Below are 26,733 nucleotides of genomic sequence, written 5' to 3' on the forward strand. Positions count from 1 at the left end.
ATTGGCCATGCTAAATTGACATTTTGTGTCAGGGGGACTAGCAGGGTAAATATGTGGGGCTACAGGGATGGGGCTGGGATGGATTGTGGTCAGTGCAGATTTGATAGGCTGAATTGCCTCCTTCTGCACTGTAGAGATTCATGAATCTATACCATGTTGTTAAAAAATTAAGATAAAAAGAATAACCTTTTTGCAACAAAAGGCCCAAATTTTATTGGAACAATCAATCAAATAGTTTGAGGGATATTTATTGTAAAGGATGTGTTTCAGCCACTTTTGTAGATAAGCTTTTGTTTTCAACTCCAATGATGTGTGGGTTAGGTTGATTGGCCATGGTAAATTGACCCTGAATGTCAGGGGCCTGGCAGGGTAAATACATTGGGTTACGGGGATAGGGCCCAGGTAGGATTGTGGTCCGTGCAGACTCGCTGAACTGAATGGCCTCCTTCTGCATTGCCAGGATTCAATGATTCGTTTTATAATTTTGCTGGAACACAAGGAGGCAAACTTCCCCAGGACCGACCGACTAAAAACACTCAACTCCCTTCAAAAAAAACATGTTTTACATAATACAGGCAAGAGCAGAAAGAAGTTCAAAGTCTGATGAACTTATAAACGTTCAATTTTAAAAGTGAATTTTGTTTTTGCATATATGTACAACATGTTGATGAATGCAAGGTTGAGCAACTGCCAGCAAGACTTTCTGTCCCTTTAAACACAGGGAGTGCAGGGCTAGGGTGAGTCAGCCAATCAGGGCCTGGAGTTGAGGTCCTCCAGTATCCCGGGAGGCTGTGCGAGCGGTAGGCCGGAGCTGGGGTGTGCAGGCGCTGAGGGGGGCGTTGGTGAATGTAAGATTAAAAAAAAACACACCCCCACAGTCACAAACACATCGGGAAAGAGGGCGAGAGAGTTAGAGCTGCTGGAGAAAGTTTTTGTGTCGCCGTCTGAGTGATCGCTGAGCCGGCCGCAGCTTCTCATCCCCTCCCTCTGTGTGTGTGTGTGCGTGTCTCCATCCCCGGCCTCTTCAATGGAGGCGGAAAAGATGTCGGCGAAAAGCTTTCGCGTCAGCGACGGGGACTGGATTTGTCCCGATAAAAAGTAAGAGGACTGAAGTAGTAATAAGAGTAGTAGTAGTAACAATAATGGTGCTGCTGAGGGCTGGGGGGCTGGGAGCCGCGCTGATGTCTGCACTCAGACGTAGGCCCAGTGAGTGAGGGGAGAACGTGGACATCAGGCCCCGCTCCGCTCACTGAGGCAGAAACCGCGCTGTCAGCCCAACGATTCCTCCTCCAGCTGGCTTTATTTTTGATTCCATATTTATTTTAATTGATAACATTCGCCGTTCAGGCAGGAATCTATCTCATCTGTACTCTTCAGCGGGATTTATGGTGCACGCTACGTCCTAAAGTGTTCGCCGTATTTCAGGTACCCTGAGCCCCTTTGCTCTGTTATCCGTGGGTTCTTCGGCCCCGATCTCTTAAAAGTGTCGCCGTGTCATTGAGTTACTTTTTAAAAATTCTGCTTCTAACGCTTGCCAATTTTTGCAAAGCCGAGCTATGCTTGTTTCTCCTCGCCGTGTTTGATTATGGCCTGACTCATTTACAATTAACTTACAATTTTACTGGGCCTTTAAAAGTTCGCGATGTGGTGTATTTTTGATTCCTTTCTTGTTGTGAACTGACGGCAAAATTGAAAGTAATGATAACAAAGAAGTGTTGTCATCACTGAAACTTTTGGACGTCTTGATGCTGTAGCATAATTTTTTTAACAATCTTGAACGTGAACACACAGTATACATACAATGCTTAATAGTTGTTGTTAGTCATTTTTCTTATGGAGAAGTTATCATCTTAAGGTATTAATGGTTTGGCATCATGTAGTTCCTCACCTGTTACTTGCTTTGGCTTTGATAACTAGTGTTTTGATGGGTGGGGAATCGATACATGAGATCAGTATGATCTTCATTCAACGTCCCCGTAGCTGCGCTTTATAAATTTCTACCAGAACCTCAACTTCCCAACTGAATGATTTACAGCTAATTGAAATATCCCTATCAGCAACTGAGAGTGTTCAAATGATAGTACTCATTCATAGAATCCCTACAGTGCAGAAGGAGACCATTTAGCCCATCCAGTCTCCATTGACTCTTAGCCAGGCTGTACCCCATTACCCCACATATTTATCCTGCTAATTCCCAACCTATATATTTTGGAACACTAAGGGGCAATTTGGCACGCTCAATCAACCTAACTGACACATCTTTGGACAAGGAAGGGAAACCAGAGCACCTGGAGGAAACCATACAGATGTGGAGAGAACATGCAAACTCCACACAGTCACCTAAGGCAGGAATTGAGGCTGGGTCCCTGGTGCTGTGAGGCATAATGTGGAGGTGCTGACATTGGACTGGGGTAAACACAGTAAGAAGTCTCACAACACCAGATGCTGAAAGGCAACAGTGCTAACCACTGTGCCTCTGCTCTCTCCTGAATAGCCCCCCTCAAGTGAGCTATTTCAAAGGAAAGCCAGGGGCCAATCTGTAGTGTTCAGGTCAATGTTAATGCCTCAAACAACACAAAACTGATTATTCTCATGTTGCTGTTTTTTGGGAGTTTGCTGTATGCAAATAGGGTACTGCATTTCCAAAAAACTGTCATTGAACATGGACAAAAGAGCTGAACACGAGAGGGGAGGCAAGAGGGACTGCTGATGACACATCAAGGTAACATTTGAATGATTGGAAGGAACTTGAGCGCTGCTGCTGGTTGTGGTAGTTGGAGGTCAATCATCTCAATTCCAGATCATTACTTCAGGGTAATGCCTCAGACCCCACCATTTTTAACAGCCTCATCAATGATATTCTCTCAACCATAATATTAAGAGTAGAAGTGGAATGTTAGGATGGTGGCAGAAGATCAAAAGCTTGATCATAGAGGTTTTCAGATACTTTCCAAAAGAGGGAATTTAAGAGTTTCTGACGTCATCGCCAGTGATTGCATAGTGTTCAGTAATGTTCATGACAGCGTGATCCATGGTCTGATGAGTGGCAAGTAACATTAATGGTACGCAAAAGCCAGATAATGATCGTCTTCAACAAGAGAGAATCTAACTTGTAGCTCATTGACATTCAACAGCATTACCATTGCTCCTCTCCTTTCCTTCTCGATGTATGGTATGCTTTGTATAGCATGCAAGAAACAATACTTTTCCCTGTATACTAATACATGTGATAATAATAAATCAAACCATTCACAAACATAGAGTGCCAGTCAAGCGTACTGTTTTGCCTGAATGGTGTCAAGCTTATTGAGTATTGGAGCTGCACTCATCCAGGCCAGGGGAGAATATTCCATCACATTTAGACTTGTGCTCTGTAGATTGTAACAGGCTTCATGGAATCAGGAGGTGAGTTCCTCCTAGCTTTTAATCTGTGCAAGTAGAAACCACGTTTATATGGCTAGTCCACTTAATTTTCCAGTTAGTGGTGTCAGAAAAGAGAGTTTAGTTTTTATGTTCTAACAATTATAGAAAGCATATTATGCTGAAGAAGACATGGTCTGCTTGGGAGACTGTAGGTCTGCATTTAATGTTCTCTTTTTTTGAGAAAGAGAAATTACTATTTTGACAGCAATTATGTCCTGCTGTTGACTGAAAGGTCAATGCACGATGTGTACACCTGTGAGACGGACTGAAAGACAGGCACGGTTTGTTTTAAAGCAACTGATGCCTCTAAGGAAGGTGATTTTCCAGTTGAGGGAGGCTTTCACCTTTTGAAACTTTGAAGTGAAATTGGAAGCGAATACAGGGTTTTGGTGAAATAAGTGAAAACATGAGGAAAAGCAGATGCAATTTGAACAACGGGAGAATGGGGGTGGAATGCTATGAAGTAAGGAAGGTTAATGATATGGTGTAAGATATGATGGTAGCCAGCAGGTAGTGGTTGCATTGGGGATGGATGGGGTGGGCAGAGAATGAGAAGGGAAGACAGAATCTGGTAGAAACAACATCCCCACACACACCTCTCTGCTTGCATTTATTGGTGGCTGCATTCTTTGCATCCCATTTAAAACTGTGGGACTTTACCTAAAATTGCACGGCGGTTTGTTCTGCACAAATGCCTTTTTTTCTCCCAAACCATTATAAAATTGCAGGAACGACCACCTGAAGCCTAACAATTCAAACTGTTAAGTTAGTGTATTAATATTGCATTTGCAGTCAGCACCAGGCGTGTTTTTTTTTAGTGGCCCACCCTATGCATACATTATTACATTGTAAGCTGATCCCTGGATTCAACTACTAAAATTAGCAAGTACTTTCTTGGAACATTTGTTTTGTTCACTTTGCCAAGAACAAACTATCATCCAGTTGATCCAACAATGGTATTGGCAAATAACCATGGAAAATGGTCAGGTGTGGTGGTGGTAAAAGCCACTGTGAACAGAAGAATTAAACAAATGCATCATCTTGCTGATGATTTATCAGCTCAAACTGTTCATCTGTATCCCAACAACTGTCGTCTTTTAATCACCCATCATCACAGGAAGAACCTAAGGCCCCTCCACCTACCGTGTGCTGAGACTTGGGATTCTTCCCGACAGGGCTGGCAACTTAACATTCCAGGGTGTAGGATTTTAAGGCATGATGGGAGGCTGTTGTATTATTAATTAAGGAGTCAGTTATTATACTAAGGAAGGATAACATCTTAGACTCTTCAAAATGAGGCTTTGTGGTAGAGCTTGGGTATAAAAAGGGCAGTCTCATTTTGGGAGAATATTGGGAGAGATGATGAGTAAGTTTGCAGATGGCACGAAGATTGGCAGGCTGGTTAATAGTGAGGAAGAAGATCTTAGTTTGAAGGAAGACATAAATGGGTTGGTCAGATGGATTGATCAGTAGCAGATGGAATTTAACCTTGAAAATTGAAAGGTGATGCACTTTGGAAGGAGTAGCAAGATAAAAGGGTACTGGAGTCAAAGATGACTTGCTTCCAAATCAAGAATGAATCAAGTGACTGAGGAGTCCATTGTGCGACCTACAATCTCTGTACAGTTGGGGGAGCGGGTGGGTAGGATGCCTAGGTTGTTGTACGCTGCTTTTACTGTCGACGCTTGGTTTCAGTTAGCTCACCAATGAAACTTAATATGTTCAGCTCCTTCAAAAATGCTTTTTCTTCACTTCACGTGGTCTTGGGCCAGAGAGTCCCAGATGTCGGTGGGAATGTTGCACTTTTTCAAGGAAGCTTTGAGGGTGTCCTTGAAGGATTTCCTTTTCCTTCCTAGGGCTTGCCATGCCAAATCTCTCAGTAGAAAGCTTGTTTCAGGAGTCTTCTGTCAGGCAAGCGGATGATGCACCTCGACTAGCAGAGCTGATTGAACGTGGACAGTGCTTCAGCGCTGGGTGTGTTGGCCTGAGTTGGACCACTGGTTGTGCCTATTCTGCCAACGAAGTTTCAGGATCTCGTGGAGGGGCAGGCTCCTAGAGGACCTTTGTTTAGTCTAAGGCCCGTACTCTTGTACGCTTCAGTGACGATGATGGCTTGGAGCTCGGTCTGCAAGTTTTTGCAGATACAAGCATCATACTTCATTGCCTGGGATGGGGCAACCTTGGTACTGTTTGCCACACAGTGAAGACCATTTCCATTATGCCCATTCATAGGCAGAATCTGCATTGTGACTCTGGTAGGAGCTCTTCAGTCACAGGCAGAAGACAAAGAGTACTCTTGTGATGACCTTCCCTGTGGCCAACAACAGGGAAATTCTTCAGTCGTTATTGCAGTTGGAATTTTCGCCTTTTTTGAAGATGGCTACTTCTGCTGCTTGTCTGAGATCTCCTGGCTTGCTTTCTTTCCACATAAAGGAAATGAGGTCATGTATTCACATCAATACTACTTCTCCATGTTTTTAGTGGTTTATCAGGGATTCCATCTGCTCCTAATAACGTTTTTTTTAAGCTTTCGATTGGCCTTTTCTGTCTCATGCTAGGTAGGTGTTGTGCTGAGATGTTGGCAGGTGGCGTGCTGAGAGATCGAGTCAAGGATACTTGCGTTGAAGACACAGCCTGTGTTCAGGAGGTGCTCCTTTCAGTGCTGATTGCCTGTCTTCTTCACGAGCACCTTTCCACTCTTTCCCAGCAGTGGAGTGGGGCACTGGGTGCTCGGTCCATAGTTCTTGACTGCATTAAAGAAACCTTGTGCGTTATGGTTGTCAGTTAACTGCTGGATCTCCTGCCCTTTCTCCACCCACCATCTGTTTAGATTGTGGGTTTTTTTGCTGGACCTTAGGCTTCAGCTATCTGGAGTACAGCCTGCCTCCTGTGTTCAAGTTTGGCCTGTTTGTATTCATGTCCATGCAGCATTTGGAGTTTTTTTAAAAAAGGTTCAGTTGGTGGTAATTCCGATCCTACAAGAGCAACCGCTGGGTTTAAAAGCAGAGAAACAGGAATTTTTTGTTCGTAATGCATTGTTGGAGAGTGATCGAGCCAAGAAAATTTATTTAACAGCTATAGCACTTTTAGAAACTAACATTTTAAACCATTGTTCTATATATTAAATCTCCGTACTTTGGGGATCAATTGTCATTTCATATGCTGTTCATTGCTGGAGGAGAAATATATTTATTCCCTGTCATCATTATAGTATCTTTGTAAGTACCTTAAAAATAAAAGCTTCTGCTGTTTATACATGGAGTTACAGTTCTGTAAACTTTTTAATCACATTGTTAATCAGTATTAATATATTCAAGTCGTTAGTTAATTTGAGTTTAGTATTCAGACATTATTTGTTAAGAGTCAGTGTTGTGAAGAGGCAGACGGTTTTTCTTCAAATATGTTGTCAATTTAATGTGCATATGTTTTGGACTTAAATTTTAAAATTTAAAACTCCTGCTTATGAGAGGAAGCCATTAATTGTTACCACTATTTCCTTGTCTGTTAAGAGAAAAATGTGATATCGTGACAAAGTTGCTTACTGTATTTCCAGGTCAATGAATGTTACTGCAAAATATGCATGTTTAAATGGTTTTTTCTGTACAGATGAAAAAAACAAAAATAGATATGGCATAGTATTCAGCTTGCTTAATGAGCAGTCTGCAGATGAAATAAAATAACGTACTTCCAAAAAGAGATTTAAAGTTTGTTTATTTGTGTCACATGTAGGCTTACGTTAACACTGCAATGAAGTTGCCATACTTAGCGCCTGTCCTGTTACACTGAGGGAGAATTTAGCGTAGCCAATGCATTTAACTAGTACATCTAAAATAGGAATAACCCAAAGTCCTATTAAAATGAATTGTATTGATTTCTGAATTAATGTATCTTTGGGAGCAAGCTTTTCATTTGTAGTTCTTACCTTTCTTTTTAGATGTGGAAATGTTAACTTTGCAAGAAGAACAAATTGTAACAGATGTGGAAAAGGTAAGTGGTACTAGATTTTATTTGGGCTGCTGCCTTTAAATCTAGTCACTTTATCACATTTTGTACATTTGGACTGAGTTTTAACAATTGTTTAGGTAAAATATTTAATTTTTCTTCGCAACTTTCTTCCCTTCCCTTCAAGTATTGAATCCTTTTCAGGACACAGTGCCTTGGGCATCTTGCAATACTTTGCTTAGGTGGTCAGTATCTATAAATAACCTTAACATTAAGTTTCAGCTGACTGTTTTCCAATGGGACGTGATGGCCAAATTTGATTTCATGCCTGTGACTTCATGAACATAAGTGTTCTATTGTAGGTTTCCAAATCATATTAATTTTGATCTCTGGATTTTAAGTAATGCTAACATCATGGAAATACATAAGTTACGATACAGAATAGATTATTCTGCCAACTGAATCCAAGTCCATGTTTCTGATCTTATTTATTTACTGTTTCAATATCCTTTCAACCTCTTTCTCTCCATCCATCTATCCAGCCTAACCTTCAATGTTGCTGCCTCTAATACTAACTCTGGAAACTTTGTTCCTTCCACAATTTTGCACCTCTATGTAAAGAAGTTTCTTGTGCCTTCTGCTCTAACTTCATTCCCATTAGGGCAGGGAAATTAAGCAATGCTATTTTGTTCTGAACCTTAATCTGTTTCTCAACCTTTATAGATGCAGATTGGATTTGAGTTGTTATCTTTAGAAGTATGCTCCACATGTTATCTTCTGACATTTCCTATCTGCCATGGATTGGATTTTTATTAATGTGTTTTCCAGGTGTATTCATTCTACCAGTAAATTGGTCATTTAAATCTTCTTGTTTTGATAACTTTGGGGTATCTGCTCTATTTTAATCTACAATGAAAATAGGTTTATGCTTTTCTTGACTCTCCACAATGCACAATTTTGGCATGGATAATAATGAGTTAAGAAAGAAAGATGGTATTGTGAACCTTTATAAAACACTGGTTAGGTCTCAGCTAGTATATTTTGTTCAGTTCTGTACACATGGTTTAAGAAGGATGTCAAAGAGAATGCAAATACTGAACTGCTACCAAGGATGAGCAACTTGGGTATATAAACTGGGGTTGTTCTCCTTTGAGTAGAGATGGTTAACTGAAGATTTGATAGACTTGTCCAAATCATGAACTGTTATGCTGAATTAAATAACAGCTGTTTGTGACTGACAGTTTGGTAACCACAATATACCAATTTAAAGTTGATGGCAAATATAAATTTAAGGTGACAAGTACTTGAAAGGAACAAATGTACAGGGACGTGGGGAAGGGGCAGTGCAGGGAGATTAATTGTATAGTTGTACAGAGGACCCTTCATAAGCATGAAGGGCTGAATAGCTTCCATCTGTGCAGTAAAGTGCTTTGGGAAATGCATCCTGTTAGAGAAGGGCTTTCAAACAGGTGTTAACCTTGGCAGGCAGGTGAGCCAATTTTCAAAAGAACTGACTTGAGATGTTAACTTTCTTTTCTCCAGAGTTTAATTCTAGAACATTCTGTGCCTGTAGTAGCCAGACACAGGTGTCTCTTTCTCCATTGAGTGAGAAAGGTTACAGGGAAATTGTAGCATGTGTATATTTAGCCTGTGGAAAAAAAACTATGCTTGTAGTTAGGAAGTTTTAAGTTTTTCCCATAATGGTAAATGTGTACTTTATTATGTTGCAAGTAGTAATGAATGGATTGTTATAAGCTAGTTTGGTTTACAAATAGCCTTGTCTTGCTTGAGTGTTTGTTACTCAGCTCCCCTGAAAAGATGATTGCACGTCAATGCATGCATGATTATTAAGTGTTCTGTGCACATATTGAGAAAGCTGTTTGTTACGACTGCGGGTTCTTTCTGTTGTTCAACTGGAAATTGATTACTGGACCCTGAGCTTAAGCGATTTACTGCAGGTATGTAAATTTGTGACTCCAAGAGATCAGTTAATCTGAATGTACTTTCCCTTGGCTCGTCACCTATTGTTGGGAGAATCCAGATTTTTCTCTTCGCCCTTACCAAGAGCACACTTGAGCCAAGGGAATGGATTGGAAAAGGAAAGACCTTGTTGTATTTTCTGATCAGTTAGATACCACCATGCGTATAAATTAAATATAGATTATTTTGGAAAGAGTATTTTGTTTTGTGATTTTTGCCTCTGCCTTGATTTATAAAATATGCCAAATGTATAAACAGACTGGCTTTTTATATGGATCTTCACTTCTTCCAGGAGATCTCTCAGTCTTGGACAGAGTGGAAAATGTACATACTATGAAGCATAAGATATCACATGTATGGGATGGACAGGGGGTCTTTTCCCTTTATTTGTATGTAAACTCTGCTCCCTTTACTTGCAACTCATCTTGAGTGAATGACCTCAAGATAGATCTTAGCAGAGATTACTGGGATAGGACCTGGGTGGGATTGTTGTCAGTGCAGGCTTGATGGGCCAAATGGCCTCTTTCTGCACTGTAGATTCAATGATTGTATTTTCAGCCTTGGTGGTGCCTTGTACTATGTGGATCATGGCTCACTATCTTGATTTCTCTTTTTTAAAAAGAGTCACACAGTAAGTGTGACAGTGATGAAGGAGTAGAGGCTGGAATATAGATAAAGATTCCACTTTCAAGACTTAACTTTCAAATTAATTTGAAAAGCTTCCCTACTTGACATGTGCCCTTGTTGGTTATTTCCATGGTGATTCCCCTTCCATTTCCAAAGCCCAATTATTTATCTTTCAAGCAATTCAACCTTTTAATTAAAAGTTTCTAGTTGCGTGAATCAATTAAGTCCACTTCAAGGTTGGATCTTCATATATGTGCTGCAATTTCCTAGGTTAGTATTTCAATATATTGTTTAATTCAACCTTCCATGTAACTTGCGTTAGGAGAAGAATTGAAATGGATTAGTTAGGATTAGCTGAGTGAATAGTGATCTTCTGTTGAGTGGTCCTCAAGCCTTGGTTTTTGTATTGGCCTCACTTCTCCCTTTTAAACCGAAGATTAAGTTCTTCAGTGAAGACACTGCAGAAGGATTTCTGTAAATGAAAAAAGAACACGCAAGACAAGTTGTTGAATCAATTCTGAAAACGCTCTTTCAATTTTGTCACCTAGACTGCTTAAGGTCCCACTCCAGGGTACAGCACTGTCTTTAACTCTAACCGGGGAAGCCTGCCCCTTTTACAACGCTAGTGTGAAAAATCTCTACTGCTTACACTACCTGTTTTTTGTGGTATCTCAAAAAGGGATTGTCACGTAGGTTAGCCAGCCCCAGTAGTGGACAACCAATGGCCCTTCTCCCCAAAGCAAGGCAGCAGGTTGAAGTCATTGTGGATCTCATTATTCAAAGTGAAACTAAAGGCTGCAGAATGTGGACTTGGAGAAGCCATTCACGAAAGTGCAAACAAAAAGGAGGCCAATTCTGATATTGCCAAAGCTTAATGTCAGACCACCAGAAGACAGAGAGACTTTCAGTCATTAACCTGGGCTCCAAACCCCAACCCTAGAAATTAATTGGTAAGTGTCCCACGTACCAGTGCTCCGATTTCCTCCCGCAGTCCAAAGATATACGGGTTAGGTGGATTGGCCATACTAAATTGCCCTGTAGTGTCAAGGGGGTACTAGCTAGGGTGAATGCATGGGATTATGGGGATAAGGCTGGGTGGGATTGTGGTCGATGCAGATTTGATGGGCCGAATAGCGGCCTCCTGCACTGTGTGATTCTATGGTTCTCTTACCCAGCAGAGATAAATGTTACAGAATTCCAGATTGAATGTCAAAACTTTTTAATTTGATTTAGTTTTCCAGTGCATCTCTTGTCATATCATGTGGCAGATTGCTGGGCTGGAAATCGTGGTTAAAGCTTGATTTTGAAACAATAGAATGTCGTAATTTTGATTGTAGCATTTTTATGTATTCTTCAGAAAGAACATGTGAGGCAAAACTCATGAAGGCTGGAGGAACAGAAATTGGGAAGACTCTTGCAGAAAAGAGCCGTGGCCTCTTCAGTGCCAATGACTGGCAATGTAAAACGTAAGGTTATCAAATTTAAAGTGTGTTCAATTTTACCGCAAAATAAAAGTTCTCTGAAACTTGAGTTAAATTCAAGTGCTCTTAGTTATGTGCCAGTTTTTTCTATTCAAATTCAGTTGGGTATAACTGAATATGGTTGTTTGTATATTTTGCTATAACTGTAGATACTAATGATTGAAATTTTAATTTTTAGCTGTGGGAATGTGAATTGGGCACGAAGATCAGAGTGCAACATGTGCAACACTCCAAAGTATGCCAAATTGGAAGAAAGGACTGGTGAGATCTGAATATCCAATAGTAGAATATATCGCTGGTAAAAGCCATCTGACTAAAACTTTAAATCTGAGTCCAATTGATATCCCCACGTGTTCAGCTTATGACTAACACCATTTTTTAAAATTGCAATTCAGTGTAAGCTATAATGATGAAAGTCATTTCGAGCATAAGTTTGATATCTAGATTTAACTGAATAAAGCTTTAGAGACTTTGTTCTGAATACCGCTTGCCAAGCAGATTTGCAACATCCTTCCGCAGTCAAGCAGGGCTGATTCATTGATGTTAAAATCTGTGTTTCAACAAAAGATTAATCTTTCAGAGACTGGAATCCAAAAGCATAAATGCTGTGTTAAAGTGGTTATCCACATTTAGATTTTTAGTTAGATAATACTTGTAGAATTGTGCACATTTCTGTCTCCATATTACAAAAGAGATATGGAAGTCCTGGAGGAAGTAGCAAAAGGATCTGCGAGGATAATGCCAGAACGCACATTGGGCACTATTTAACAGGCTGTAGCTTTCTCTGGGGTAAGGGGAAAAGAACTGAGGAGAGGCCAGAGCAAAATATTTAAAGTTCCAAAGGGGTTTGATAGAATAGTCATGGAGATGATATTTCCACTTGAAGGCCTGTCAGACTCGAGGTCAAAAATAGTCGATGGTCACTAATAAACTCAATAAGGAATTCAGGAGAAACTTCACTGAAAGATTGCTGAGAATCTGAAAATTGCTATCTGAGTAGAAGAGGCAGAAAATCCTGGATATAATCAAAGCAAAACTTGATAAATGTATGAAGGAGAAATAAATGGGACGTGTTCATCGGGTGAGCTGGAGTAAGGTGGGAGCATAAACCTGTTGGACTAAATGACTCGTTTCTGTAATTTCTGGACTACCTAGAATATTTCATGCAGTGTAGTAATGTGAAATCCTACTCATCTTTGTGGATGTGTAGAATGTGAATCCTGTGTTTCTAAAGCAAATATTGAAGTTTGGCTTAAGTGCTGTTGACATTTTGATTTGTTCTGCAACATCAAAAGCAGTATGTCTAAATGGCCTACAGTGCAGATGTGATCATCTGGCCTGAGAGAACTTAATGGCATATTTTCTTATGTTTCATAAGCTGTTAACTTATTCCTGTGAATTTTCTAGGCCTTATGGTTTGGAAGGGATTTCAGAGTGCTGCTTCCTCATTTAAAAATAAGTGAACAGCACTAACCAGATTTTTCCAGTTTATTATTTGAAAAATTCAATGAGATAATTGACTAATAAATAGAAATCAAAGAAAATTTGAAGAGCAGGAACTAAATCCATGGCAAAAGTAGTTTTTAGGGAGTGAATCCAGATAGCAGATGTCTAAAAAACAGATCAAAGGGGGACTTTTTGTTGGAATTAATGTGGTTAAGAGCTGATTGGGCCAATTTAAGCAGGAAAGAGAACAGATCAGGGGCTCGTGAGAAAATACATGCACCTTGTTTGGTAGGGAGGGAAGGAGGAAGAAAGAAACTACCCTTGTACATTTAAATCCTGTACAATCACCGCCATTAACTTTAGTTTGGAAAATTTTCGCACTGAATAGTATGTTGGTGTTTGTATCTGGAATACTCCCTATAGGCATTGTGTTTCAATACAGGATATTCCATTTAAGGGCTATAACATTGCTGGGGCGTAAAATTAAGCTCTGTATTCTGCTCTAACAGTGAAAAAAATCTGTCCTTAGCTGACTGTATACTCAGTATAATAATACTGTGCACTTATTTGTACAATACTGCTGTCAAATGTTGGTGTGTAGTGTAATATTTGTAATTCTGGACCAGTTAGCATGTTTGTTGTGTAGCAGCTATAGCTTTGTTTACTTCTCAATGGTTATAATGAATTACTAAATATTATTGCAAATGCAACAGAAAGGTATAATACATAATTTCTAATAGTAATTAAAATCCTGTCTGTGTTAACAATTTTTATAGCTTGGAACTTGATATGTTTTTGTCACTATATAGGAAGATAGGACTTAGCAGATGTAGGCCTATCAGTCCTTCGATCCAGTCCTGCAATTCAACAAGATCATGGCTGATCTGGTTGTGGTCACAACTCGACTTTGTTGTCTGCAAATATTAACTGTTTAGTTTAATTTTTGTATTAACATATTTTTGATTCATGACCTGGGATTTCTTGGTTACGTTTTCTAAAAATATACATTGTCTCCTAATAAATCACAGTATTTGGAGTGCAGTTCTTATGGCATTTAATCAGATTTTCTTTAACTTGTATTATCACCTCACTTCTAACAGGATATGGAGGTGGATTTAATGAAAGAGAAAATGTAGAATACATTGAGCGTGAAGAATCTGATGATGAATACGATGAGGTAAGACTTGGTATAAATAAGAGACATTTTAGAAATTGTATCATGCAAACACAAGAACTAGGAGTAGGCCACCTGACCCCTCGAGCCTGCTCTGCCATTCAATAAGATCATGGCTGACCATTTCATGGACCCAGCTCCACTTACCCACTCACCATAACCCTTAATCCCTTTACTATTCAAAAATTTTATCAATCACTGTCTTAAAAACTTTCAATGAGTAGCCTCAACTGCTTCACTGGGCAGGGAATTCCACAGATTCACAACCTTTTGTATGAAAAAGTTCCTCCTCAACTCTCCTAAATCTGCTGTCCCTTATTTTGAGGCTATGCTCCCGAGTTCTAGCATCACCCGCAGTGTAAACAATTTCCCTGCATCTGTCTTGTCTATTCCCTTCATAATCTTGTATTTCTAAAGATCTCCCCTCATTCTTCTGAATTCCAAAGAGTATAGCCACAGTCTACTCAGTCTCTCCTCATAAGCCAGTGTATCCTTTCTCAAGTAAGGACACCAAAACTGTACACAGTACTCCAAGTGTGGCCTCACCAGCACCTTATATAGTTGCAACGTAACCTTACTATTTTTAAGCTCCATCCCTGTAGCAATGAAAGATAAAATTCCATTTCCTGCCTTGATTACCTGCTGCACCTGCAAACCAACTCCTTGTGATTCATGCACAAGGACACCCAGATCCCTCTGCACAGCAGCATGCTGCCATTTTTTACCATTTAAATAATAGCCCATTTTGCTGTTGTTCCTACAAAATGGATGACCTCACATTTACTAACATTGTACTCCATCTGCCAGACCCTTGCCCACTCACTTAGATTATCTATATCCCTTTGCAGACTTTCATTGTTCTCTGCACACTTGGTTCTGCCACCCTTCTTAGTGTCATCTGTGTATTTTGACACACTACACTTGGCCCCCAACTCAAATCATCTCTGTAAATTGTAAACAATTGCGGTCCCAACACTTATCCTTGACTAGTCACTGATCGCCAACCAGAACAATACCCGTTTACCCTCACTCTTTGCTTTCTGTTGGTTAACCGATCTTCTATCTATGCCAATACATTACCTTTAACACTATACACCTTTATCTTATGTAGCAGTCATTGGTGCGGCACCTTGTCAAATGCTTTTTGAAAATCCAGATACACCACATCCACAGGTTCCCTGTTGTCAACTGTACATTAAATGTTCTCAAAGGATTCCATCAGATTAGTCAAACATGACCTTCCCTCCATGAACTCATGCTGCGTCTTACCAGTGGGACAATTTATATCCAGATGTCTCATTATTTCTTCTATGCCGATAGATTTGAGCACTTTCACTACTACAGAAGTTAAGCTAACCGGTCTATAGTTTAGCTGCCTTTTGTCTAACTCCTTTTTTTTTTAAAACAGTAGCATCACATTTGCTGTTTTCCAATCTGCGGGAACCGCTCCAGACTCCAGCAAATGTTGATAAATTACCACTAGTGCATTGCTATTTCTCCCACCATCTCTTTTAATACGCTGGGATGTATTCCATCAGGACCAGGAGGCTTGTTTACCTTTAGCCCCATCAACTTCCCCAACACTACCTCTTTTGTGATAGTTTCTAGGTCCTCATCAGACATAGCCTTCCTGTCATCAATTTTTGGCATGTTATTTGCCTTCCATTGTGAAGACCGACACAAAATACCTATTCAGTGCCTCAGCTGTTTTCTCACTTCCAGTTATTGCATCGCCCTTCTCTAAAGGACCAATGTTTACTTTAGCCACTCTTTTTGCTTTTTACATATTTGTAGAAATTTTGCTATGTTTTTATATTGAGCAAGTTTACTCTCATAATCCACCTTAATTTTCTTTAAAGCTTTTTTTGTTGCTTTCTGCTGACCTTTGAAGATTTCCCAATCCTCTCGCTTCTCACTAATCTCTGCCACTTCGTATGCATTTTCTTTCAATTTGATACCCTCCCTTATTTCCTTAGATATCCATGGCTGATTATCTTTCTATAGTCCTTCCTTATCACTGGTATATACACTGTAAAGCATAAATTGATGTTCACTTTCTTGTACAGTAATGTCACTTTCAGACCAAGAGTAATCCTCTTGCCCTTAGTCTGAAAGGAAAATGTTGTTTAGACTTGGCAAAAGCATACTTTTTAATAAGAGACAGAGTCTATTTGGAGGAACTTTATTTGCTGAAATGTCGGAAGTTGAGCTCCCAAGAAGAACAGCTGCTCTGCTTTAATAGATTCAGGAGCAGAGAGAGAACACTCATCTTTAATGTTACAAAGCCAATACTCAGACTGGATTGGGGAAGGTTGGAATCCATTCATGGTCTTCTCCAAATTCAAATTCCAAATGAATCCAATTCAGGTTCCCCACAAGATTGAGGCATTGCACCCCATTCTAGGCTTGATTTGAAACTTGAACTTAGCCAAAAGGTTATCTGTCTAGGTGTTATAGTGGTAGGGGAGAGCAGGTTGCTGGTCAAAAATGAGAGCCACTGGTGTTAACTCTGATAATGCATAGCCTAATAAAATGAATCCAGTACTAGTATTTGCCCTATTAAAGTTTATTTTCAAGCCTACTGAGCGGGATTCTTCCAGCTTGTCCCCTTTGAATGCACCAGGCGGCTGTACTACCTGACTCCTCTTGCACACTTTTTTTGAAGACAGACACGGATTTTCCCACCACTACCATTGGGCTGATTAACATTGCTTCAGAAAGAATACTCAAGTCTAAATTGCTGCATAGGCGTCAGTTGAAGTATTGTGGACAGCACAGGGGTGGCAGTGGCCAGAATCCTGAAGAGAGCAACTGGGTTGGTGGGTCTTGCTGTGGCCCAGAATCCTAATGAGACATTGAGAGTTTTGTACTCCAGAATTCTTTGTCCTGAAATCCATCCCACAGGATGCAGTCTGTCTGATGTTCTGTTCAGTGTACTTCGCCTATACTATGCAGTTGACTTTTGCTCTCAAGTGATCCAATATCTATATATTCAGGGCAATCAAGGATTGTCAATCAAAGTAACATTCAGTGGACTAATCCAATAATAATTAAAAAGAATACTGATTATGTTGTCAGGCAAGCATTTGGAAGATGTATTGGAGAGGTAATCTTTGAGTTTGGACATTTCAAAGGAGTCATTAACAATGTCAGCAATTATTGTGGTCAGAAAGATAATTGCATCATGGGGAAGAACGAGGAGACAAGATGTGGGTTTCTGAGGAGCTGACAGAGTGGGGACGGGGTGTGTTGGTAAAGAAATGTTTATGACATGAGAGGCGTTTGGAGGCGGTGCTTAAGAAGCACGGGTCTTGGAAGTGAAGAAATCCCTGGATTTCTTGCACTTGCTAATTCAAACAAGCTGGGAAGAAAGTGATGGGAAGGGTAGTTTAAAAATCGTGATCACAGAAGAAAAAGTGTGGATTTTCTTAGACTCTAGAATCACTTCAGAATTAGAGAAGGATTTGTTTATAGAGTGAAGGGCAATAACACTTTGGTAATTTAATAGACCTCTTGCTGCAGCTGTATAGGGCATTGGTGAGGCCGCAACTGGAGTACTGTGTGCATTTTTGGGTGCCGCACCTGCGCAAAGATATTTTGGCCTTGGAGGGAGTGCAGAGGAGATTTACTAGGCTGATACCGGAGTTGAGGGGGTTGAGCTATGAGGAGAGGCTGAATAAACTGGGCTTGTACTCGTTAGAGTTTAGAAGAATGAGAGGAGATCTCATTGAGAAGTATAAGATGATGAATGGGATGGATAGGATAGAGGTGGAAAGACTCTTCCCGCTCAAAAAAGACAATAGGACTAGGGGGCACAGCCTCAAGATAAAAGGGGGGCGGTTTAGAACGGAGTTGAGGAGGAACTTCTTCACTCAAAGGGTGGTGAATCTCTGGAATTCTCTGCCCGTTGAAGTGGTGGAGGCTGCCTCGCTAAATATTTTTAAGACGCGGGTTGATGGGTTTTTGATAGGAGAGGGGATTAAGGGTTATGGGGAGAGGGCGGGAAAGTGGAACTGAGCAGCGACAGATCAGCCATGATCTTATTGAATGGCGGGGCAGGCTCGAAGGGCTGGATGGCCTACTCCTGCTCCTATTTCTTATGTTCTTATGTTCTCTTCCTTTGATCCAATCTCTAACTTCTCGTGTTAGCCATGATTTAATAGTCTTTCCTGTGTTGTTTTGTTGCTCCAAGGAATCTAAATTCACTTCATACCACATATTGACTCTTTAAATGCTAGCCATTGCTGTTTACCGATATACCTCCTTAGTATAGTTTTTCAATCTATCCAACCAATTTGCCTTTCATACCTTTGCTTAGATTTAAGATCCTAGTTTTGAATTGAACTTTGTAACTTAATCTTAATGTAAAATTTCTCATTATGGTCACTCTTGTCTCAAGGGCCCTTTACAACAATTTATTTATTAGCCCATTCTAATTGCACAGGGCCAGATCTAAACCCTTTTTTTTAAGTTTGTTCCTTAATCTGTTGTTCTAGAAAACATCTATATGTTCCAGGGATTGGTCTTCTGCAGAGTTAGTGTTAATTAGATTTACCTAGTCTGTGGATTGAAGTCCCCCATGATTGCTATATTACACTTGCTACATGTACCCTCTAACTTCCTGATTTATGCAGTACCCTACATTACCACCAATGTTTGACCTATAAGCAACTCTTGCCAATGTTTGTTGTTTCTTAACTCCATCTAAATTGATTCTACATCCTGATTTTATAATCTAAGATCCTCTCAGTAATGTACTCATTGCATCCTTTATTATCTCCACCTCCTTTTCTTACATCTTTCCTAAATGTCGAATACCCTTGCACACTCAGTTCCCAGCATTGATGACCCTGCAGCCATGTTCCCAAAATGGCAATTAAATCATAGCTGTTGACTTCCATTTATGTCATCAATTCTTCCACCTTGTTGCAAATACTGTGTGCACCGAGTACCGTTGTTTTATTTTTGCAACTTCTCACCTTGTATGCTAGTAAATGTGGTTCCGTCCTGTTGCATTCAAACTAGCACATCTTTCCTTGTCTTCTCTCGCAGTTTATCACATCTTTTCTCAGCTGATCCATTGTCCCCATAGTTTAGTTGCAATCATCCTGATCCATCTCAGTTATGATTCACCGGAATGTGTATCCCAGCACGCTTTATATGATTACATCTCAATAATGCAGCTCCCATGTTCCCCAGTACTGGTGCCAGTGCCTTGAGTTGAAACCTATTTCTCTCTCCAATCTGAGTCACGCATTTAATACCTTAACCTTACTTTCTCTACTCCAAATTGCCTGTGGCTCAGGTAGGAATCCATAGAACTTTTTAAAGTTCTGCTTTTTAATTTAGCCCTGAGCTACCCATACTCGCTAAGCAACATTTTTCATATTTTGCAATTTCAAAACTGCTTTTTTTTTGATGCAGTTGTAAAGGAATTTCAAATTAGAGGCCACATTTGGAATAATGTCCTTTATTTGTTTCCTAAATTAGTTTGGAAGGAAAAAGAAGAAATTCCGTGGAAAACCAGTTGGACCCAAAACTATCTTGCAAGAAGAAATTGAAAGTGAAAAAGATGAAGAGGATGATGATGAGGATGGAGATCTGTCCAAATACAAACTAGACGTGAGTTATTCTATTTTTAAGCAGACACTGTGCATGCATGTATCTCTATGTACAGTTGCATTAAGAAAATGGTATTTATTTTGACAAGGTCCTTAACCTTGAGTATTAGTGTGAAAGAGACACGGCTGCAGTTAAAATAGTTAGCATTGCTGACCTGTTGGAAATAGGGATGGAGAAGGAAGGCAGAAAATCTGAGGCCTAGTAAATATTTCTCCTTAGAATTATGCTGAAAGTCAGTATTTTGGGGGAAAACATGGTGGATACTAGTCCCTGTATTTTTAGTTTATTCTCTGATGGTCTCTCAAAACACATTTTCTTTATATAGCTGCCAAGTACGTTCAATGCAGTGGAATTAACAAAGGCAAGAGATGACTGTAAAAGGCATTTTAAACACTCCACTTTGGCAACTGGCATCTCCGTGATTACCTCCAAACTCCATCGAACCAGCTGGCCTGAACTCAGCACTTGCGTGCGCACGTCGAATTGTGAATTTTCCTAACTCATTGTACAGCCCCGTTGACGTAATGGATAAGGCACTGGCCTCCTGAGCCAGGGATTGTGGGCTCAGATCCCACCTGCAATGGAGTAAAGTTTGGTCCAGAAGTAAATGTCAAAGCTGCTTCTCTGGACATTGACAGATGTGACAATCAGGAAGCTTCCTATTTGGAATTTGCACATTCTTCCCATGTATGTGTAGATTTCCTCCAAGTGCTCTGGCTTCCTCCCACAGTCCAAAGATGTTTATGGATTGGCCATAGTGAACGTGTGGGATTATGGATATAGGATAGAGGAGAGGGCCTTCGTGGGATGCTCCTTTGAAGTGTTAGTGCCGACTCAATGCCAGAATGGCCTTTTTCTGCACTGTAGGGATTCTATGGTTCATGTGCCTGCCTCGATGAAAATCCACCCCATCATTTGGAGATGTATTCGTCTCAGATGAGAAGGGTATTTTGTTCATAAAGTAAACTCGGAAATTAAGTTATTTTAAAAAAAACTACATCTGTACCATAAATAATGAGGCACATGCTACCCTTTGAGCTTGTTTTTAAAAATTTTACTCTACCACAAAAGGTCCTACATTTTATTTGGTCACTCCACACAATCATAGTTGACTTTGCATAGTAGTTTCAACTAAATGTATTATTTTGGTGTTTTTACTATGAGATCATTTAAGTCAGCTCTCACTCCTTATGACCCAGACCTAATTTATAGCAAGTTCAGGAATCAAACAAAACCATGTTGCTGTATTTCAGCTGTTGTTCACATGTGGCCTCACTGAATCCTAGACTTCAGAAGGCTTTTGAATAAACACTTCCTGCAGTGACGTTTAGGATTCTTTTGTTGGCAACTTCATTAAAGCAGGCATATTTGTATATTTGCCCATTAATGCAATTATATGTGGTCAAATTTAAGTTCAATAACTGATCGGTAGCTTGTCATTTATTTCAGAAATTAGGGGACAATTCTGCTGCATTAAACTGTACCAACCAAGAGTTCCCTGAATGTTAGCTACCAAGATTTCCCTCTGGCTTTAGGCAAACTTCCTAATTTGACGACTGGCTGAGAAATGCAAAGCAAAATTGACAAACACAGTTTAGTCTAAATTTAAATATTTGACTCTTAACCTCAGCAGCTAATCGATTATAATGGAATATATGTCTAATTTAGAACACCTTTACTGCAGTAAAGGCACGATATTAGTAGAAGTTGTCGCACGTTATTTAAAATCCAATCATTTGAATTAAATGGGTGCTCCCTCTGACGCATAACCAAACTGATCTATATTGTGATAACAAAAGAGTTACAACACTTCAAGAAAAGTAACTCATTCGTTGTTAGGGCTTTTATGGACTTTGTGTAAAAGATGCTGCAAGATTCGAGCTGTTTTCCATTTTAGATCAAAAAAAGGACCAGCTTTCTATCATATTCCTGAATCATTATTGAATAGAAAACATTATTTGGGAGTAAACCATATTTTAAATCCCACCTGTAGAAGAAAAAACGACAATGCGTTAAACAAACAAGATTAATTTACCAGAGTGTTATATTTTGTTGCTTTCAAAATGACTTCATCCCAGTTTGTGAATTCTGTTTCTAAAGCTAATCACTGGTGAAATGTTGCAAACCAATTGATTTCCATTTGGGCCATACCAAGAAAAGTTGACTTTCCTTGATTGAATCATAAATGTTGACAATTTCTAAAATACAGCAAGTTCTTGCTTGATGTCACCTCTGTTTAACAATGATAATACCATACATGTCCCATTTAATTTTGCCAGATTTACTTTTAACATTGTTTGCAAGACTTCCCCTTCTGTGGCCTTCCTACTCTCAAAACCTTTCCCCCACTTGTGTGCCTTTTCCCCACTGGCTGCCACCTGCCCTTGCTCCCAGGCCTCATCTCTTGTTCTCTGTTCTTGCACTAGATCCTAGCATCAGTTCTCGCAGCTGCTCATCCCACAGCTGTCACCTCCAGTGCTGAAGCTACATTAATTATTTGAAGCCCGTCTAAGACCAATATATTCAGGGAGCTACTTTGGAGAGGAAAGCTAACAAATGAAAAAATTTGTTTTGAACATGTAACAGATCTATCTATATTTCTTTTTTGCAACTTCTATTAAATTGAGAGGTCAGGAATATTCAATTCCGTACGTGCTAGCATAAACTTACAACACTTTACAGGATGACGACGACGATGATGATGAAGATGGGGATCTCTCAAAGTACAACCTGGATGCAAGTGAAGATGAAAAGAAGCCTCCCAAAAGCAGAAGTCGTTCTAAGTCACGCTCATCTCGATCTTCGTCGTCTTCCGCTGCTCATTCCAGTTCAAGGTCCAGGTAAACGGGTACAGGTCAAGGGTGACACCGGGCAAAATGTCAGTATCAGTTTAACTTCTTTCTTTTAAATGTTTATTCATGTGATATGAAGTTTTGAGTCAAGTCTTGCATCTGAAGTTACATTCCTTCCTTTAGATGGCTGCTATTGGATCACCTAAAATATTGCAATATCAAATGTATTCTGTAGTTGTCATAAGATCAAAAATTGCAATCATAAGATCTTTAGCCATAAGACTTTAATAATTTTTTGTTTTTAGGTGCTAGAACGTGAATTTATTTCCAAAGTTCTGAGACTTGTATGGTATCTCCTCACTCAAAAGTTGTGGTTGCATTCCTGAAACTAAAAACTTTTAAATGAATCATTGTTGAAGCCCGAGTTAGGTTCCTTTGATTTTTTTTGAGGCAAGAAATATTTGATGTACAAGTTGAAATACTGTACCATAGCACTATGCATTCCTTGCAAAATAAACTGCATTATTAAATAGAAAAAATACAATGCAGTATCAGATTTTTAAAATGTTACAACCAGATTCCTGTACTGAACAGTATTTGGGTCGACCAGACTCCATCTAGTGACGGAATTTGGTTGGTGAAGTTGCAGTTATCAGCTGAAATCCCGGAACTGTCTGCGCTGACCAACCTCTGCCACAAGATGGAGGGAAGGACTTCAGAGGGAATTCAGCACAGGAGGTGGCAGCTTGGAGCGAGCAGCTGCGAGAACTGATGCTAGAGTCTAGTGCAAGAACAGAGAACAAGAGACGAGGCCTGTGAGCAAGGGCGGATGGCAGAGGTGACAGTGAGTAGGGAAGAGGCACGAAGGCATACAATTGGGGGAAAGGTTTTGTGAGTAGGAAGGCCACAGAAGAGGAAGTCTTGCAAACAATGCTAAAGTAAATCTGGCAAAATTAAATGGAACATGCACAATATTATCATTGTTAAACAGAGGTGACATTAAGCAAGGACTGGCTGTGTTTTAGAAATTGTTGGGTGGGGGAAGTGAAGGTATGGAGAGGCCTAAAGACTTGGTCCTCCTTTAATATTACCATAGTCTTATTTATCTACTTTGTCATATTCCTCAATCATTTACTTTCTGTTCAGGTGCTTATAGAAGGAAGACTCCCTCTGTGTATTTTATCAAGAACCTGTTTATAATTGATAAAAATAGGAAAGTGAGCAAATGTAACCAATTGGCCTCAAACCTATTTATATCCATTTCAGTTACCCACTTTCTTTGAAACCTTTTGTCTGGATCAGTGATGTTAATCTTTCTATTCACTAATGGCAGGAGCACTTGAAAGTTTTTTTCTCTTTTTATAAAGCACGTGTACCATTTTACTTTCCATTGTAACTTACATTTATATCATTTGAATTTTTTTTTTGCTTCCTTATGTACTCTCGGGTAGTAATTGCTCACTTTAACTGGGGATCAGAACTGTGTACAGTAATCCAAATAACATGAGAAACACCTTGCATGATACAGAAAGAGTTGATGGTCAATGGAATAGTAGTGTAAATGATAGAGAAGGCAGTAATTCCTACTGTGTGTTCAGGAAAATTTACTACAGTCTCTTTCTAGCCCAGTGAAAAAGAGGCAGTGTTGGACCTAGCTCTTGGGAATGAGGTAGATTGATTGGTGATCATGCAATCATTGTATCATAAGACATTGGCTGTGAAAAAGATAAAGCACAATCCAGAGTAAGAATAATTAATGGGGGAAATCCAGTTTCCTCAATGGGTAAGAATGGATCTGGGCCAAATAAATTGAATCAAAAATTGATAGGATAATGGTACATTAAAAAATGGGTTATCTTCAAAGAAGAGAGCATTTGGGAACAATCTCAATATTCGCCTGAAGGGGAAAGGTAGGGCAAACAAATCAGAGCTCCCTAGATGAAGAAAAAATATATAGATTAAAATGAGGAAAAATACTTGCGACGTTTCTCATGGGTAATAAAACGGAGAATCATATATACATAGGTTTAGAGGGAAACAAAGCAAATAAGTGAAAAGGAAATATGAAAAGAGATAGGAGATAACATTGAAAGGAATCCCAAAGTCTTTTATCAGCAGATAAATAGTAAAGGTGGTTGTTTAGGGACCAAAAAAGGGATTTGCGGATGGAGTAGAGGGCAGAGCTGAGTTGTTGCATGGTTACTTTGCAACTGATTTTTATCAAGTAAGGAGAAGCTATCCAGTTCAAAATGAAAGATGAAGCAGTTAATACACTCGAGGTATTAACTATGTTGTCTTAAAGTTAACAGGCACCAAGACCAGATGCAAGGCTTCCAGGGATACTGAGGAAGTGAGAGTGGAAATTGTTGCGGCTCTGGCCGTAATATTCCAGCCTTCCTTAGAATTGGAAGCTGCCAGAGAACTGGGTAGTTGCAAATATTGCACTCTAACTCAAAGGATGCATAGGCACATTGGCCATGCTAAATTCTCCCTTCGTGTACCTAACTGCGACTAAGGGATTTTCACAGTAACTTACTGCAGTGTTAATATAAGCCTACTTGAAGGTGGGCTTGCCATCCAATTAATTAAGGCTGGCAGGCTCTGGACATTGGAAGGCAGATCATCGGCCTTCCAGCTTCAAAGGAGCTGCAGCCTGCAATGAAGGGCAAGCAAGGAGAGGGCACTTCAAAATGGAGACACACCGTATAAATAAACTTCAAGTCCATAAGGCCAGTAATTACAGGCCAGTCAGTTCAATTTTTGTGATGTGGAAAGCTTTTAGAAAATTAATAGTCACTTGGTCAAATGCTGGTTAGTTAAGGAAAACCAGCAGGGATTTTTTCAGGGAAAGTTGTGCTTAAGTTCAACATTATTTAAGAAATACAGGTAAGATTGAAAGAAATGCTGTGTGGACTTCCAAAAAGGCATTTGCTCCAGTGCCAGACAACGGACCTGTAAGCAAAGTTATAGTTCGTGGAATAAGAGGGACAGCGGGAACGTAGATAAAAAATTGATAGAAAATAGGCTGGTGGTTAACCGATTTCTTTTGTAATGGAGGCAGGCTAGTAGAAGAGGGTCAGTGGTTGAGTTCCCCATAGGAACCCCTGCTCTTACTGATTTATATTAATGACTTAGGCTGTGATACAGGGTACAACCTCAAAACTTGCATGTGATTCAAAATTTGGAAGAATTGTGAACTGTGGGGAAGATAGTGTAGAAATTCAAAATGATACAGAGAAGCTCGGAGAGAGAGAGTGCAGAAAAATTTCACAAGAAGGGCTTGGGGGTGAGGATCTTCAGCTATGAAAATAGGCTAGGAAGTTGAGACTATTATCTTTGAAGCCGAGAAGGCTGATTCTGGACAGAGATAGCAAGAAACTGTTGCTATCTACCCATTTTTAAAAGAATCAAGAAAACAAGGGTGCAGATTAAAAATCATTGGCAAAAGAAACAAAGGTATTTTTTTTCAAGCAGGGAATGATTAAGACCTGGAATGCACAAGTGCTTTGCAGAGCAAAGATGGGCAATGGCACTAGTGAATTGCTCGTTTAGAGAGTTGATGTACAATGGGTTGAATGGCCTCCTCCACTAATAATCCTGTGATGCTCCTTTTTGTGCTGTCCCTTGTTTTCTGTTAATCCAGCCCAGTAGCTTGCTTGTTTTTAATTTGCCAACTCCTGATCTTTCCTATACTGACAATTCCATTCATCAGTTGGTCCATTTTAATTCCCCATGTGAACTTTTAAAGCCAATTAATGTAAATATTGATTCTGCCTATTGGTTAGATTAACTGGAAATTCACCCAATCCCTTTGAATTGTTCTTCATTATTGTGATGTCTTGGTTACAATTTTTTGTTTTGGCTGTGCTCAGTCAAGTCGTTTATAACACAAGCAACTAATTATGTAATGAATTGATTTGCAATAATTGAGACTTGACACTCGTCAATAATATCTTACCATTTCATAGTGGTTTTGAAAAGTTGTTGTAATGAAGCTAGAAAAATAAAAATATAATCAAGCGAAGTTTGGCCACATGAATGAATGAGACTAGCAATTTTAATGTTAGTTTTCACTAATTTTGTTAAAGCTTAAATCCAGAAATAACTTGTACTGGAACCAATGTAAATTGGTGGGAACGAGGATGGCTGAGAAATTAAAGTCAATGTTGCCTATTGTCACATACTTTTCCAAACTCATGCACAAACTGTGCTTGGTTGACCATGCATGTTTCCACATGAGTGAAGA

At 39.6% G+C, this 26,733-nt stretch overlaps 1 protein-coding gene across 1 annotated transcript in view; it reads left to right on the plus strand.

Annotated features, from left to right (window-relative positions):
- The first annotated feature begins 797 nt into the window (after window positions 1-797).
- Window positions 798-26,733, plus strand: part of zranb2 (zinc finger, RAN-binding domain containing 2) — a 34,045-nt gene continuing 8,109 nt past the window's right edge. The window contains exons 1-7 of the mRNA XM_080195566.1: window positions 798-1,098; window positions 7,358-7,410; window positions 11,330-11,438; window positions 11,632-11,714; window positions 14,000-14,076; window positions 19,564-19,695; window positions 22,378-22,535. Coding sequence (XP_080051692.1) covers window positions 1,028-1,098; window positions 7,358-7,410; window positions 11,330-11,438; window positions 11,632-11,714; window positions 14,000-14,076; window positions 19,564-19,695; window positions 22,378-22,535 — 683 coding nt within the window. The 5' untranslated portion in view covers window positions 798-1,027. The remainder of the gene's footprint in view (window positions 1,099-7,357; window positions 7,411-11,329; window positions 11,439-11,631; window positions 11,715-13,999; window positions 14,077-19,563; window positions 19,696-22,377; window positions 22,536-26,733) is intronic.

This window comes from Carcharhinus amblyrhynchos, chromosome 9 (genome assembly GCF_965287045.1).
Source record: "Carcharhinus amblyrhynchos chromosome 9, sCarAmb.v2.hapA, whole genome shotgun sequence".
Taxonomy (NCBI): Eukaryota; Metazoa; Chordata; class Chondrichthyes; order Carcharhiniformes; family Carcharhinidae; genus Carcharhinus; species Carcharhinus amblyrhynchos.